Source organism: Oryctolagus cuniculus, chromosome 12 (genome assembly GCF_051225735.1).
Source record: "Oryctolagus cuniculus isolate XC-2025 breed Fujian yellow rabbit chromosome 12, ASM5122573v1, whole genome shotgun sequence".
Taxonomy (NCBI): Eukaryota; Metazoa; Chordata; class Mammalia; order Lagomorpha; family Leporidae; genus Oryctolagus; species Oryctolagus cuniculus.
In genome coordinates, this window is record NC_142878.1 from 44,511,987 (window position 1) to 44,529,354 (window position 17,368).

The following is a 17,368-nucleotide window of genomic DNA, read 5'->3' on the forward strand; positions in this document are numbered from 1 at the left end:
GTTTTACCCATTGCTGCGTACTAGATTTTGCTAGGAAATATCAGTGTACAGATTGTTCAAATTAAATAAGTATAATCATCGAAAGATTAAATACTATTTAGTATCTCTAAATTTTTTTCTATCCAATGTTTTCAGATGCACTCTAGATCAATCACTGGATCACGCTTTCATTTTAGGACCTTATTTGAGTCAAATTATGTAGCCTATCTTAATAGAATAAACCAATAAAAATCAAGAGATTTTAAATAAAGATAAATTTTACTTTTGCCATAGGATATATGAATTGTATCTTCTCAGAATTTTCAGTGTTACTAGTAGTGACTGTCAAATTTCACTACTCCAGCTGTGTTTTCTGTAGCATATGAAATTTTTATCACCTTTTTCATAGGAATTTTTCAAACTTGATAATCAGCCTGATTTTTTTTATGTTTACTGTTTAAATTTGTTCATACGTTTTAAATGTGTTTTGATGTAATGCGTTGTTTTGAATGGTAATAACCTGAGCAATTCTCCCTGACATCTTAATGTTAAAATTAAGCTTTCAAAGCATATATCTGAGATGATAATGAGAGTTATTGCTTATACTGTCACTGTTATGGCAAAACATTTGGATCATAATATATAGTCTTTCAAGTTATGGCAGAGTATAATTGGTCAGTAATAATTGAGAAAAAACAGATTTTAAATTACTTAGAACTGCTAATATTAACATAGAAACTTGTAATACACATGATACAAAAGAGAAAACTAAGTAAAAATGAAGCTTTCACTTGAATTTAGTTTGAAATTCAATAATTGAGCAGATAATTTTGATCAGAAATTTAATTAATTAGTTATTCAGTATACATGAGTTACTTCATTTTAGAAGTGTCAAGGTAAATAAAAGAGGACATTAAAATAAAAATGATAGAGCTTTAAAGCTAAAAGATATTTTGAAAATTACATGGGTTTAACTGACTTTCAGGAAATTGATGTTGGTGATAGAACTGCTTTTCCCCTAGACTTGTTGCTGTTACTTGAAGAATCTTAGCAGTTAAGGCTTCATTCCAGTATACTAACACACCATATATCAGACTACTGGGAAACCAATTATGTATGAATGCTCATGTTTTCATCACAGACTAGAATACTTAGTGTATCTTGAGAAAGCAGACTGATTTCACCAACAGCCTGTTACTTAAAAAAAAAAAAAAACTATATGAGCTACTTTGAGGCCAATGGTAGGGATTTGTTTGCCATGAATAGCTGAATTCTGATATTTAACACTTATTAAATAAAAATTTGTCCTATTATTTAACATGTGAACTATAGTTATAATTATACTGAGACAATAAGAAATTTTTAAGTAAAGCTTTTGTGCCTCGCTTCCCACCATTGAGTAATATATGTAGTGCACATTTGATTAGTGGGAGATAACTACATTGTAGTTCTGAAACATTTTTTTATTACTACCCAGTAATAGAATTTTTGGAGTAGAAGTGGGAAATTAGAAATTAATTATATTACTGAATATTGTAACTGTTAAGTGCTTAAATTTCCCCCACAATATTGTCTTGTACTGTATGATTTTTCAGCATTTAAGAAGCGGTTTTGTTCTTTATAGCTGAACCAATAACGTTTCCATCTGGAGGAGGCAAGTCATTTATTATGGGTTCTGATGATGTTTTGTTAAGTGTACTGGGCCTTGGAGACCTTGCAGACTTGACGGTAACAAATGATGCAGACTATAGTTATGATGTAAGTGCAGTTTTATTTTTAATTTTTTAATGATTTAATAGAAGGCTCCTTATTTTTTGGAATCACTAATAAAACAGAATTAATGTCAAGGTGCATGGAAAAGACAAGTTTAAGTGTGTCATTGTGTTGATTTGAAGTGACATGTAGTTTTTCTTTTATAAGTATTTTCTTTGTGGTGTTTAAATTTTTCTTAGGTATTTTGGTGGATTGGCTAGGAGTTTGGAATGATTGTCTTAAAATATTGATTATAAATACCTCCTGAGTAGTCAACTCTCAATTATCTATTCAAATTATGTTATTTGGTGTTGACAAGAAAGAAAAATAGATAATCTGAATAACTTATTTACCTTCAGGATACCTAAAAGCATGTATCTTAGATTTTCTTAAGGATACTGTTAAAGTTAGCTTGCATCATTTTCTGAATACTTAACTCTCATTAGCGGGATGGGAGTAGATGGGAAAGACAGTGTTAGAGGTGAAACTAGTCTTGGATTAATTTTTTTTCTAGACATTGAGCAATCAATTGAGAGTTAACTATATTTTAGATTTTATGTTAATGAATTGGAGTTTTTCAGCAATGTTTTTCCTTTTATAGCAATTCATTTTACTACATTTAATTATGTTAACATGCCTTTTAGAGTCATCAGCCTTGCTCGGCTGGATTATTCTTGATAATATTTTTAAAGTGTGTAAGCAATGAAGTTGTAAATTTTCACTACTTTAAAACTGATTTCACAAACTATCCTTACAAATGGAAAAATAAAAACATTAACCTGCATCAATATCAAGAATTATGAAAATATGCATAAAGGGTCTTTAGTTCAGACATTTAGAAAGTACCTTAATTTGCTGCCTTATTAAAGTTCACATGCTAATAAATTTCCTAATTGGCAACTATACTTTTAATTATTGTACCTTTGGATATTTGGTAATAATTTATATATTTTACTTTGTATTTGTGTAAAATATTGCAGCAATGGTAGTTATTTTGTTCTCATCTGATGTATGATAGGAGCTTTGTGTTTAGCTTGATAATTATGTCGATAGGTTATGGAACTCTTCATTTGATCTTGGTATTTGAAAGGCTATTGAAATTCTTCTGAGTTCTTATTAAACTATAAAGATTTGTTACAAAGTTTTTGAGGTCATTACTTTTCCACTGGACATTTTTGCCAAACAGTTTTAAATATATGTTTTAAACACACAAAAATTCCACTTGCCTACCAATTTATAACTTTTACCACTAAATATTCCACTCTTTCTTTTTAGTTGCCTGCCAATAAAGATGCCTTTCGAAAAACATGGAACCCCAAGTATACACTGCGTAGCCATTTTGATGGAGTACGGGCATTAGCTTTTCATCCTGTAGAACCTGTGCTGGTCACTGCCTCTGAGGACCATACCTTGAAACTTTGGAACTTGCAAAAAACAGTTCCAGCCAAAAAGCAAGTATTTTAATGTTTGTCTGTTTTTTCTTCTACTTATTTTGCTAATATGTTAATTATTCTTTTTTCTATCTCATGTCTTTTATGCACACATTTGATCTACCTGATGATTCTTTTGATAACCAGTGATTTGTCTTCTCTTCCCGACCCTTTTCCCCCATTTTCTAGGAGTGCCTCTTTAGATGTAGAGCCTATCTACACATTTAGGGCCCACATGTAAGTTTTATTGAACTATAGTACTTAATTAACAGCTATAATTATTGTTAACTATTAGTTATCCTTACACCTTGTAATTTTTTTCAACATTTGTTTTATATTATAAAATACATTAGTTGAATATCTTGTTTGATAATTGATTTGATGAGAATATGAATATAATAGTATTGTTCAAATGTACATGTTTACCTAAAACAATTTTTAGATGCCATATAAATTTAAAGATTAGGAGAATGGGCATTTGAGTTTCCTCCTAGAATCTGTAAGTAATTTTCTCCCTTTTTTAACAGTGGCCCTGTTCTATCATTAGCTATTAGTTCTAATGGAGAACAGTGTTTTAGTGGAGGTATTGATGCAACCATCCAGTGGTGGAATATGCCTAGCCCCAATGTGGATCCATATGACACATATGGTAAGTAAAAAGATCACAGTTTTTTTTTTTTTTTTCTTTCAGTACTAATTACAAAAAGAAGAAGAAAACAAAATCTAAGTAACAAACTTTAAAGTTGAATTAGGTTGCATTAACAATGTTAAGTGGAAGATGATGGAAACAAATAGTTACAGTAAGGGTGTAACTCATACAGCATTTTATTTGGCAGAAAATTCTTAAGGAGCAGGAATTTAGCCTAGCAGTTAAGACACAAGTTCAGATACCTGTATACTATATTGAAGTATCTGCAATCTGCACTCTGCCCTGGCCCCAGACTCCACCTTCCTCCTAATGAAGACCCTGGGAGTTAGAATTAATACCCTCCTTGTGGGAGGCCTCCATAGAATCTTCTAAATTCAGCCCCATGCTAGCTAATTGAGGGCATTTGGGAAGTAACCAGCAGATGGAAGTTCTTTCTGTCTTTCTCAGAGGAGGAAAAAAAATTCTTTGGTTTCAAAGTGGATAAGAAAAAATTTCTAAAACGTTGACTAACAAATAGCAGCCTTAGAAGTCTCTCCCACAGAAATACCTGCCTATGTCTCCAAATATTTACAAGGGTATTGGCCATAATTATAAAGGGTTAAAATGTTTATGATCTACTTGTTCTTTTAGCTTAACATACACTTGCTGCATTTTGTCAGGCATAGTGGGAAGCACTGTATCAGGTATAAGATTTAGTTTAATGAGAAAGGTAACAGGTTAAACAAATAAGGGGGATAGAAGTCTGTGGTTACAAATTGTTACAAATGATACATAGAATATTGTGAGAGTAACAGATGGAACTTTCTTTAGATGAATAGTCAGAAGATGTTTACCTGAATAGTAACAGCTGGGGCAGGCATTTGGCCTAGGGATGAAGACACCTGTGACCCCTGTTGGTGTGTGACCCCTATTTGGTAACTAGCTTCTGCTCCTGACTGCAGATTCCTGCTAAACATACCCTAGGAGGCAACAGTGATAGCTCCAGTAGTTGGATACCTGCCACTCATGTGAGATACCTGGATTGAGTTCCTAGCTCCTGATTTTGGCCTAGGCCCAGCCCTGGTCATCATGTGCATTTGCAGAGTAAACCAGTGATGAGAGCTTTTGCTTGATGTCTCTGCTTCTCAAATGAATATGTAAATAATCTTAAAAATAAATAAAATAGTAACAAGCAGAATCTAATAGATAAAAGAGAACTTTAAGTCAAGGATTTAAATCAGGAAGTGACCTGAAAAAAAGGTAGAGTTAAAAGGATGACTGTGACTCTCTTTGTTTGGTTTTTAAAGATTTATTTGAATGGCAGAGTTACAGGGAGAGAAGGGGAAAGACAGAGATCTTTCATTCGCTGGTTCACTCCCCAAATGGCTGCAATGGCCGGAGCTGGGCCAGGCCAAGCCTGGATCCAAAAGCTTCTTTTGCGTCTCACGTGGGTGCAGGGGCCCATGCACCTGGGCCATCCTTTGCTGCCTTCCCAGATACATTAACAGAACTGGATTGGAAGTGGAACCAGCTAGGACTTGAACCAGCAACCAGGATGCTGGTATTGCAGGTAGTGGCTTTACCTACTATGCCCCATTTTCAACCCCAACTTTGACTTTTGTGAGAAGAAAATAATGGAATGAGAGGAGTGGAAACAACCAATTCGGAGGTTGCTTATAATACAGTCCAGTCAACTAGTGATGTTGCCAAGACGACAGTGGTGGTGCTAGAACAGTTAGAAGTAGATTTAAGGTTCAGTGGGCAAATAATGTAGAATTGTCAGGATTTGTTGATAAATTGTATTGTGCAGGTAAAGTGATCAGTGAGCGACTCTTGCTTAGTTGTGTTATTTTAATAGCTTTTATCTTAAATCACACCATAAAAATCACTTGAAAAAGTGCATAATTCAGTAGTTCTTACTATGTTCACAGGGCTGTGCAGCCATGACCACTATCTAATTTCAGAACATTTTCATCACCAGTGCTGGGTTTTTGACATGAGCAACTGAGTATGTGATGGTAGCATTTATGGAAATGGAGAGAGAATAAGTGTGATGAGATGTAAGTCATTGAGTTCATATTTTAGGCATATTAAGCAATGGCAGTATTAAAGAGATAATGTGCAGATGTGAGCTCAAAGAGAAATGGGTTGGAGGTAAAAATATGATGTCGTCTCTGTACAGATGATACTTAGAGCTGTGCGAATGAATGATGCAGTGAGAGTGTGCTGTGTAGGGTAGGAAGAGAAGACACCTGGGACTGAAGTCCTTGGTAACTGACATTGGTAGGATAGCTAGAGCTAGAGAGCCAACAAGGGAAACGGTGTGACTTTAACAAGTAGGGGGAGGTAATGGAGAGTGTGAGGTCATGAAGCATATGCAAAGAACATACTGTTTTGGGAAGCAGGAAGCAATGTGCATTTTCAGATATTGCTGAGGTCCAGTTATATGAAGATTAAAAGGTTCCTTCTTATAAATGACAAACAGGTCTTCTGATTTTAGCTGGAGAATACTGAGGTAGACCAGAAGGACCTGTTTATATCTTTCAGATCAGATAATATGAGTGAAAAGCAGTATGTTGGGAACAACAACAAATGTTTGGTATCATCAAAGAAAAAAGTTTATTAAATTTCATAGATGGCATTACTGGTGATTTTAGCAAGGGTTATTTTGGTGCAGTCATATCAGAAACTATAAATTATAGTTATTTGAAGAGTAAATGGGAGGTGAAATGAATTTATTTGATGTGTTTTTCTGCCATTCAGCAGAAAATGTTAATGAAGATTTCTAGTTTGAGCTGAATGATTCTCAAACTGTGCCCCGCCACCCCTCCCCACCACCACCATGGTGGTGATTCCTGTACCCATGATGGTGATTCCAGGGAGGAAAATTTGTGTAATAGATAGTAAACATTGAAAGCAAGTTGGTGAGTTCAGTGTACCTGGTAGAATTAGCCTTTGTTAGGAAGAACAATTCCTTGCTTATATGTGAAAGAAAGCAGAGTAGATTACAAATAAAGTGGCAGGAAATGAGGAAATTAAGTTGGGAACTGAGGATTGTGGAGATAAATATTCCTGGAAAGTAGGAGTTCACTAGAAAAGCAGAATTGTCTCAATTGTCATATGTCTCAATTGATGGATAGATAAATAAATTTGGTAATATCTGTACAATGAAATATTATTTGATGATAAAAAGAATTTGAGTACCGCATATGCTAAAACGTGGATGAATGTGGAAAATGTTATGCTGAATGGAAGAAGCCAGTCAAAAGACCCTACACATACTGTGTGATTGTGTTTATATAAAATGACCAGAATAGGCCTATCTATAGAAAGAGAATAGATTAGTGGTTGCTTAGTGCTGCAGAATGGTGGGGAAGAGGACTAGGCTAATCAATGATGAAAGTGTCTTAAAATTGATTGTTGTGGTGGTTGCACAGATCTGTGACCACACTAAAAAAATTGAATCATACCCTTTAAATGAGTGAGTGGGATGGTATGTAAGATATATTACAGAAGTTTTTTTTAAGTATTTGTTCCTTATAGAAAATTGTGAAAATGCAGAAAAGTATTGGTGAGGGGAAGAGATAAAAAAATAACTTATAACTCCACTGCCTAGAAGTAGCCCCTATGTTTATTTTGTTTTATCTTCTTATGTATTTAATTATATGGTGAGTTATCTTTATAAACAAAAACATTATTTTTCACTTATTGTAACTAATATTTTATTTGTTTGTTTCTTCCCAGAGCCAAATGTCCTAGCTGGCACTTTAGTTGCTCATTCAGATGCAGTCTGGGGTCTTGCTTATAGTGGCATAAAAAATCAGTTACTATCTTGTTCAGCAGATGGCACTGTTAGGTTATGGAATCCACAAGAAAAATTGCCATGTATTTGCACTTACAATGGAGACAAGGGTGAGTAAAATTTACATGTATGAGAAAAACTTATGGAGGATAAAAAGGAAAAACAATTGATTTTATTTCTTTGCTATTCCTAGTCATTTATTGTATGACATCATAAATACACCATAGTGCTTTTAGACTTTTTTGGGTCATGTTCCATTTAAAAAATAAAACTATATCTAACAGTGGGGTAAACAATTGAATCTACACCTCTGGCAATAGGAAACATTCCACCTGTATCAGGTGACCACTTATAAAGCCTGGAAGGGATCAGGATTTCAAGCATACCTATAAACCATGTATATATAATGTTGAGCTTGCTGGATGGGACTCCAGCTATAATTATTAAAATAGCATCTGTAGCTGGGAAGTACAAACTTAGTTACTTGCATGATTTCACATCTTTTTCTTTTAATGAAGTCTTGATCTATTTACTCTTTAGAAAGCATGCTTACTTATATGGCTTTATCAATCATTTTTTCCAAGTCATCAAAATTTTTAGTTATTTTTAAAATCAGATCTTATATTTGTGTTCAGTTTAAAAACATTTTAGGTGAGTAACATGTTGCGTAATCTTGCATATTTCTTTGATGTGTTAGCAGCTTCTAATTTTTCACTTACCCAAGCTTTAGAGGTAAAAGTTTGTTTAGACATTTTTTTTCATCATTCAGATAAGTAATTGCTTGACTTCAGATTTCACTTAATTGTGTGTTGATCTAGCTAATTGAGTTCAGTATGTTTAAAGAGAAAAATTGCTCCTCATGCCATTTAAGAATACTAGTACATCAGTGGATTCCAGAGTCCAATCTTTATTTTCATAGATCCAAAATTTGACTTGTACTAGTTATTTGATAAGGAAGGAATAATAGAACCCTCACAGTCTCTGAGAACAATGATGTGAGAATGCTAATTTATCATTTGACACTAAAAGATATGATAAATAAGTGGGCCAAAAGACTCACCTAGGATTTTTTTTTTGGTCCCTTGGAAGAAGATGCATAGGAGAACAAACAACTTTTACATATGCATACTCTTAGAGCTCTGTCATTGATATTTTTCTTATAATGTTGTGTTACAAATAAAACACTATATATATAATTTAGGAAAAGTTGCTTCTTACCTGAAAATCTCAATAATTAAATGTTTTTCCTTACTAATAAATTAGACACTTCAAAGTACTGTGTTTACAGTTTATCTTTTTCGGCTCCTTTCAGAGCATGGAATACCTACTTCAGTTGACTTTATAGGCTGTGATCCAGCTCATATGGTGACCTCTTTCAACACTGGTAGTGCAGTAATTTATGATTTAGAAACATCACAGTCATTGGTGATGCTTTCATCACAGGTAGATTCTGGTAAGTTCTCATGGGCTTCTTTGAAACTTTAAAAAGTTATTGGGGCAGCACTGTGGCGCAGTGGGTTAACGCCCTGGGTTCATGTGTTCAGACTGGTTGAGATATCAGCAGGAAGTAGCTCTAAAGACAGATCATCGTCCCTCTACCCCTCCTGGACTTTTGGGACTAATGTAATCCCATACAACCCCTGCTTTATAAAAAACAAAAGGGGGGAATGTTAGGAAAATGAAGCAGTTTTATCTGTGGCGCAATCTACACCCTGACACCATCCTAGGCTCTAGCCCCCGCCGCCATTGCTGGAAGCCAGGTGTCCACATGGCCCAACCACCAGTGTCAAGCTCCACCCCCATCCTAATGGGATTCTATGCTCCTGCTTCCCTACCCACCCTCCGGCAAAGTTTTAAAAGGATCTGTTCCTGAACACGTGGCTCTCTTACTCTCTCTTTGCCCTCTCTGCTCTCCTCTCCTCTCCTCTCCCCATTTCGTCTCTGCGCTCTACTCTCTGCTCTCTCTCTTCTCTCCTCACTAGCTCCTCTCCTGTGTCTCTCTGTCTCTTAACAGTTTCCTTCTCCCTCTCTTTCCCTCTTTGCCCCTTCCCTCTGGTCTGCTGGGTTTTCCCCAATAAACCCTTCCCCTTAAAAAAAAAAAAAAGATTGGTTGAGGGGTTGTTTATGCCTCTTCATCAATGGGTTCCTTCTCCATCTTTTACTTTCCTTGCTTTTTATTTTTTAAGTTGATGGAATTGGCTAGTTTACTGAGTTTCCTCATGTTCTAAATTTGCTGGTCACATCCATGTCGTATCATTTAATATGCTTCTTTGTCCATTTTATTTCGTGTAGACTGGTTGCAGATCCAGAGGCTTATTCAAATTCAAGTTTAGTGTTTTTTCTCCTTGTTTAAATTTTTAAGTATTTTTGCTAAGACTACTTCATAGGTAATTTGTGAACTCTTAGAAGAGGTAAAATATTTTCTAGTTGTTTATCTTCAGTGATGTTTCCAGTCTTGATTATTGTATTGGTCTGTTAACTCATTAACTGTTCAAAGTGATTTTTCTAATTCTATCTTCATTTCTCCCCTTAATAGCTAGAATAACTCTATAAAAAGAAACATTTCCTCATCAACAAGTTGGTTAACTTAGAGTTAGCAATTTTTAAGGAAAGGCAAGATAAGTGATTGATATTTTTCTCTTTGTAAGTTTTTACGATAATGAGGTTTTTCACTAGCATCTTCCATAGGTGAGTAGTGAGGATGTTGTTTTTGGGTACTATAGTGTTTCATGGACATAAATATAAGTAACATACTTTAATTCATTATACTCTCTGAACATACTGTCTTATTTTGGCCAGTGGGAACTTTATTCAGGTTGATTCCTGAATCAATCTATCTATCTATCTATCTATCTATCTTTCTTTCTTTCTTTCTTTCTTTTCTTTTTTTTTTTTTTTTTTTGACAGGCAGAGTGGATAGTGAGAGAGAGAGAGAGAGAAAGGTCTTCCTTTTGCCATTGGTTCACCCTCCAATGGCCGCCACGGCTGGCGCGCTGCGGTTGGCACGCTGCGCTGATCCGAAGGCAGGAGCCAGGTGCTTCTCCTGGTCTCCCATGGGGTGCAGGGCCCAAGCACTTGGGCCATCCTCCACTGCCTTCCCGGGCCACAGCAGAGAGCTGGCCTGGAAGAGGGGCAACCGGGACAGAATCCGGCGCCCCGACCGGGACTAGAACCTGGTTTGCCGGCGCCGCTAGGTAGAGGATTAGCCTATTGTGCTGCGGCACTGGCCTCCTGACTTTTTCTGACATGACCTTGGTAGTTAACTTTCTTGCTTTCTAAAATGATGGAATGTTCTATATTTTGTGCCCAGATCTGAAATTAGGCCTTTCTCAAGGCAGTTTCCTTTTGTGGGAAATGACATTTTGTTTCTACCATCTTCTGAGTTCATTCTTTTATCTTTTTTTGATGAGCAAAGCTAGGAAATAGGCATTTTTTTAAGTAAAATACTTCCAGTTGAAATTCAGATGTATTTTGATTGTCAAAAATATCGTCATCATTATCTCATTTGATTTTTCCCTTAGTACACATTCAGTTGTCTCAATAATATCATAACTACTGATAGTTTACCAATAATAGTTTATACTTGGGATATATTCTGCACCCTGTCTTATACTTTAAAGTCACATGGAATAGTTCAATACTTTGTGGCCAGACCACTAGTTAGATATACAGTTAAGGTCATTTTGTGTAATTTTACTCTTGATTATTTTAGTAGATATTCAAACATTTTTTTAAAACATTTTATTTATTTTGTTGAGAGGTGGAGTTAAGACAGAGGGAGAGACTGGTTCACTCCTCAAATGGCCGCAATGGCCTGAGCTGGGCTGATCCGAAGCCAGGAGCCAGGAGCTTCTTCCAGGTCTCCCATGTGGGTTCAGGGGCTCAAGCCCTTGGGCCATCTCCCACTGCTTTCCCAAGCTATAGCAGAGAGCTGGATCAGAATTGGAGCAGCTGTGACTAGAACAGGTGCCCCTATGGGATGCTGGTGCTGCAAGCAGAGCCTTATTAGCCCACTGCGCTGGCCCCTGAACTTCATTTTATAATTATGTAAAATATTTTCATGGTTCCAGCATCAAATCTCATATCAAGTTATATTCAAAATATCTTTCCCATTGTCTTTTCAACTCTTTTCTCTTTCCCTCCTACATAGTATGTATACACACACTCTCTCTCTCTCTCTCACTCGTGTATTTTAGTGTGAGCATTCTTATATACAGTCAGATGTTCAGAAGTTAGATTTAAAATATAATGTTGGTAAATTTTTGTTTAGATCATTTTCTGTTCTCATCCCTCTTTTAATTAAAACTTGAGAACTTCTTTAGTAATGGAGAAAAATCTCATCTCTAGGGTGAGTGTTGTGCTCAGAAGGTTAAGCCACTGCTTAGGGCCTTTATCTTACATGGTAATGCCTGGTTTAAGTCCCAGCTACTCCATGGTTTGGATCTAGATTCTGCTAATGCCCCAGGGAGGCAGCAGATGACAGCCCAAGTACTTGGATTCCCGCTATTCCTGTTGAGAGATCTGGGTGGAGTTCCAGGCTCCTGTCTTTGGCCTGGCCCAGCCCTGGCTGTTGCAGGCATTTAGGGAGTAAACCAGTAAATGGAAGCTCATTCTTTCATTCTCTCTCTCTCTCTGTCACTTCACCTTTCAAATAAATAAGTAAATAAACAAATTTTTAAAATATCTTATTCCTGAAGAACATTCATTTAGGTTCTTTGGGTTTTTTGTTTGTTTTTATTGTTGTGGATAGAATGGGGCTATTTCTTGGCACATGTGTAATTAGCACTTAAAAGTTTTTTCTTTCTTAACTGCTTATGATTTCTTTATGGGTTGTTTATTAAAAGTAGTAATGATTCTAGGTGTTTTAAAAATTCTGAATTGGGGCCGGCGCCGCGGCTGACTAGGCTAATCCTCCACCTTGCGGCTCCGGCACACCAGGTTCTAGTCCCGGTCGGGGCGCCAGATTCTGTCCCGGTTGCCCCTCTTCCAGGCCAGCTCTCTGCTGTGGCCAGGGAGTGCAGTGGAGGATGGCCCAAGTGCTTGGGCCCTGCACCCCATGGGAGACCAGGATAAGCACCTGGTTCCTGCCATCGGATCAGCGCGGTGCGCCGGCCGCAGCGCACCAGCCATGGCGGCCATTGGAGGGTGAACCAACGGCAAAGGAAGACCTTTCTCTCTGTCTGTCTGTCTCTCTCTCTGTCCACTCTGCCTGTCCAAAAAAAAAAAAAAAAAAAATCTGAATCGGTTATACTTGGGATCTGCATCAAGAATCAAGATACAGAATTTTTTCTAAATTTGTATATTAAATGATCTGTATTATAGGATGTGATAAATATTTGATTTTTTTTTCTTTTTTTACTTGACAGAAGTTTTATAAATGTTTATTTTCTTTAAAAAGTAGATCCTCCCCCTGTTTGATTCTCAGATACTTTGTGTTATGTAGAAGCTTTTGTTTTAATGACCCTTACATTTTTGTAAGACTCAGAAGGTCATTCATTATTCAACTTCTGGCTGAAGGTTTGAATTTTAATCTTTTTTTTCCTTTATTCTTCAGGTTTACAATCTATTAATCACATTAACAGAGTAGTAAGCCATCCCACACTTCCTGTAACAATAACTGCTCATGAAGATAGACACATCAAATTTTTTGACAATAAAACGGGTAAGCAAATTTTTTTCCGTATTAATAATATTGTAAATTGGAGATTATAAGAAAGGATTTAATATAATCATTTAATATAAAGGATTTTATATGAAAAAGTTTTGGCTTTGAAATTGCCAAATGAAAACATTTTAACTCAGATTTTTGCTTTGCTTACTATAGTACACTTACATATATTTAGTTTTGTTAAGTATACATGTGTTGTTACCTTTTAGGATTTCTTCATATCAGTCAGTTAAATATGATTTTTCCCATTTGAATGTTTTCCTTCATATTCTGTTATAAAGTAATGCAGCAGAAGTGGTCTTTTTTATTTTGACATTTCAAATATGTTCTTAAAACTATTCTGAATGGATCAAATGATATAGTGAACATTATTTGTTATCTTCCCTGTATTTATTTTTATAAGGAAATTTATCAGTTGTATTGAAGTCACACCAAATTCCCATTTAGCAGTGTGTGTGTGTGTGTGTGTGTGTTTCATCTGTTGAGATAGCTTTGAATCTACAGAAAGTCATGCTGACTTTCAGGAAAAGTCTGATAGCCAGAGGTTAGTTTGAAGAGAAGCTAAAACATGGTATTGAAGAATTTCCAAATAAGAAACTGAAATATTAATTATAATATCATAGGGCAACAGATTATCAACAAGACCCTTACATAAGCGTTTCACACAGGGGCCCAGAATTATGGGTTTATCTTCGAAGGTTATATAGGACATGACAACACTTTTCAGTCTTAAGAGTCTTACATAAGATCTTTTTGAACAGATAATACTTTCATGGGCAGATTCTTTTTAACTCAGTAAAACAAATTGGGAACAGAATGAATATTCACAGGTCTACATATTGCACAGGAAATAAGATGCACATTCATGTGGATGTTCTCAGTTTAACACCTTATCAAATTAATTCTTTAGGCCTCTTTTATGAAGCCTAAATATCTTCCTCTGCTGTAGGAGCACAGAGGCAAATTTCCTTTGTTTCTTTTTTGTAAGAATCTATTTATTTATTGTTTTAAAATTTATTTATTTTATAAACAGAGAGGGAGAGAGACATACATAGAGCTCCGTCTCCCATCCTCTGGTTACTCCCTAAATGCCCACAACAGCCAGGTCTTGGCTAGAACTCAATTTAGGTCTCCAACATGGGTTACAGTGACTGTTTGAGCTATCACCTGTACCTGCTGCCTCCCAGGGTGAACATTAGTAGGAAACTGAAATTAGGAGTGGAGCCAGGACTCATTCTCCAATGGGATGCAGGTATCTATGCCAGTGTCTTAACCTCTGGACCATATACTCATTGCTCTTTTGTGTTTCTTAGAAGATAGATGGCTTTTTATTAATGAAAATTTATACTTGGAAGGGTCAGAAATTTTGGTAGCTCTGTTAGATGCAAAAAGTAAGTGTTTATTTAGCCCCCCTTCTCTGCTCCACCCTCTCCCATCCTCTTAGGACCTCTCTTCTTCCTCCTTTCTTCAGCACATTGAGTTACATTAAACTGTGGATTATTTCCAGATGAGGTGTTCTGAAAGAAATCCTTATTTGAAAATTTGTATGTGTTTAAATATGATAAACTAGACTACACCCATAAGTAGTGTTACCTGTTAGCTAAATTGTTAATTGAATGTCCTATCCATTGGCTCTGTGGCACAATGGATAGGGCATTGGACTTCTAGTGAGGAATAAATCTTTTTTTTTTTTGGACAGGCAGAGTGGACAGTGAGAGAGAGACAGAGAGAGAAAGGTCTTCTTTTGCCGTTGGTTCACCCTCCAATGGCCGCTGCGGCCGGCGCGCTGCGGCCGGCGCACTGCGCTGATCTGATGGCAGGAGCCAGGAGCCAGGTGCTTTTCCTGGTCTCCCATGGGGTGCAGGGCCCAAGCACCTGGGCCATCCTCCACTGCACTCCCTGGCCACAGCAGAGAGCTGGCCTGGAAGAGGGGCAACCGGGACAGAATCCGGCGCCCCAACCGGGACTAGAACCCGGTGTGCCGGCGCTGCTAGGCGGAGGATTAGCCTAGTGAGCCATGGCGCCGGCCCGGAATAAATCATTCTAATAGCAAATGTATTTAGCATTTTGTATTCTGTTTTCTCTGTCATGTATCTAAGATATTGTTTCAGCATTCTGGGAGTTGTTACCTGTGGGGTTGGAAGGAGATGTGTGTGCCTGTGTGTATTCTCTCACTCACACGTGCATGCTCAAGATGAGCCTGGCTAGAAAAAGGAGTCTTTATAGAGTGGGGTTTTGAGCTTTGTCTCAAGGGATGAGGAATTTTTTTGCTTTTTGTTTAAGTGAAGAAGCTAGTAGAAAGTTGCACATCAGGAATAAGATATTGTAACCAGAGTCTGTGTGATAGGAATTTGTGCTAGAACAGAAATTTCTTAGAGACAGAGCCAAAAGGGTAAGTCTGGATAAGGAAAGTAGAATCTCTAGAGGAGATTAAGAATATTGGATTCCGTACAGGGTTAAGAATATTGGATTTTGTTTATGCTATGTGCTGTAGGAACCACAACCAATGGAAAAAGGAAGACTTTTCTTTCTGTCTCTCTCTCTCATTGTCTAACTCTGCCTGTCAAAAAAAAAAAAAAAAAGATATTTGAACAAAGGTTTGTACAATTAGTTCAGAAAGATTGCAAAGTCACATTTTGTGCTACCTAGTAGATCCTTGGCTTCAAATGATTTAAAATTTTTAAATTCTTCTGTTTATTCCAAAATGATCCTCAGGACGTTATGACTTTCAAATTTTGATAAGGGGCACAAATTTGAGTTGCCTGTGTTGTGCTTGAAAGACTTAGGTCGTGAATGATTTTGGGGAAAAGCATCATAAAATTTAAGACTTTGCAGGAGTTGTAGGAAGAAGGTCCTAAGTTAGTTATGGAGTCATTCTTCCAGCAAAACTTGCTGAGTATCTGCCATTCTTGAAATGAAATATGTTATTGATTCTTGGTGAACAAAACGGAAATCCCTGTCTTGTCCTCTTGGAGCTACAAATTAGTGATAAATTGTTTACTCTGTATGAGACATTGTTCTACATGGTTTGCATATAGTAACCCATTTGCTCTTTTTTTTTTTTTTTTTTTTTGACAGGCAGATTGGATAGTGAGAAAGAGACAGACAGAGAGAAAGGTCTTCCTTTGGCTGTTGGTTCACCCTCCAATGGCCTCCACAGCTGGCGCGCTGCGCTGATCCGATGGCAGGAGCCAGGTGCTTTTCCTGGTCTCCCATGGGGTGCAGGGCCCAAGCACCTGGGCCATCCTCCACTGCACTCCCTGGCCACAGCAGAGAGCTGGCCTGGAAGAGGGGCAACCGGGACAGAATCTGGCGCCCCGACCGGGACTAGAACCTGGTGTGCCAGCGCCGGCCACCCATTTGCTCTTGTAATACGTACATAAGGGTTTCACACATGGCCTTAAAGGACTGAAGGAAATTACATGATTTATGCACAGTAGGACACAATTGCAGGCTTAGGATATAGGCATTGTGGCACAGTGAATCAACTACTGCTTGGGACACCCATACCCCATATGGGAGTGCCTGAGATAAGTCCTGCTTGTACTTTTAATCCAGCTTCCTGCTAATGTGCACCCTGGGAGACAGCAGATGGTGGGTCAAGTAATTGGTTCTCTACCACTCAAATGTGGGAGACCCCAATGGAATTCAGGACTCTTGCCTGGCATAGCTCTGACTGTTGTCAGCATTTGGGGTGTAAACTAGCTGATGAAAAGTAGTTCTCTAGTGCACGCATATGCCTTCTCCCTCCCTCTCTCCCCCCCTCCCAAGTGAATGAAAATTTTTTGAAAGTTGCAAGTGAGGATTCAGAGTCATGAGATTTGCTTCCATAGTTTACATGCATCTTTATTTCCTCTCCATTTCATAGAGACCCACAATATGGATTAGCCAATTAAAAGGGCTTCAAGTGCTGGGGAGGAGAGAAAAGGTGACTATGTGTGTTTTCTCTTTTCTTCCTCAAGTATAAGAGGAAAAAAGAAGGTGGCAGAGTCATGAAAGTTACTATAAAGAAGTTGTAGGTATTTGTTGATGAAGAAGGGGTCAGGAGCTTTGTGACATAAGTGGTCCCAGTGGAGCCTACCATCCAACTTGGTGTCCAGTATTGCATG

The 17,368-nt window shown here is 37.2% G+C and overlaps 1 protein-coding gene across 4 annotated transcripts in view; it reads left to right on the top strand.

The window, feature by feature from the left end:
* Positions 1 to 17,368, top strand: part of STRN3 (striatin 3) — a 106,663-nt gene that overhangs the window by 85,035 nt on the left and 4,260 nt on the right. For 2 of the 4 annotated variants that reach the window (XR_016217908.1, XR_016217909.1), the window contains 8 exons: positions 1,604 to 1,737; positions 3,007 to 3,182; positions 3,351 to 3,398; positions 3,689 to 3,810; positions 5,721 to 5,849; positions 7,534 to 7,701; positions 8,904 to 9,044; positions 13,146 to 13,253. Coding sequence is in view for 2 of the 4 variants with exons in the window: in XM_008269473.5 (XP_008267695.3) it covers positions 1,604 to 1,737; positions 3,007 to 3,182; positions 3,351 to 3,398; positions 3,689 to 3,810; positions 7,534 to 7,701; positions 8,904 to 9,044; positions 13,146 to 13,253 (897 nt within the window). In the remaining 2 variants the exon portion in view is untranslated. The remainder of the gene's footprint in view (positions 1 to 1,603; positions 1,738 to 3,006; positions 3,183 to 3,350; positions 3,399 to 3,688; positions 3,811 to 5,720; positions 5,850 to 7,533; positions 7,702 to 8,903; positions 9,045 to 13,145; positions 13,254 to 17,368) is intronic. The other 2 variants (XM_008269473.5, XM_008269474.5) reach the window with 1 other exon arrangement.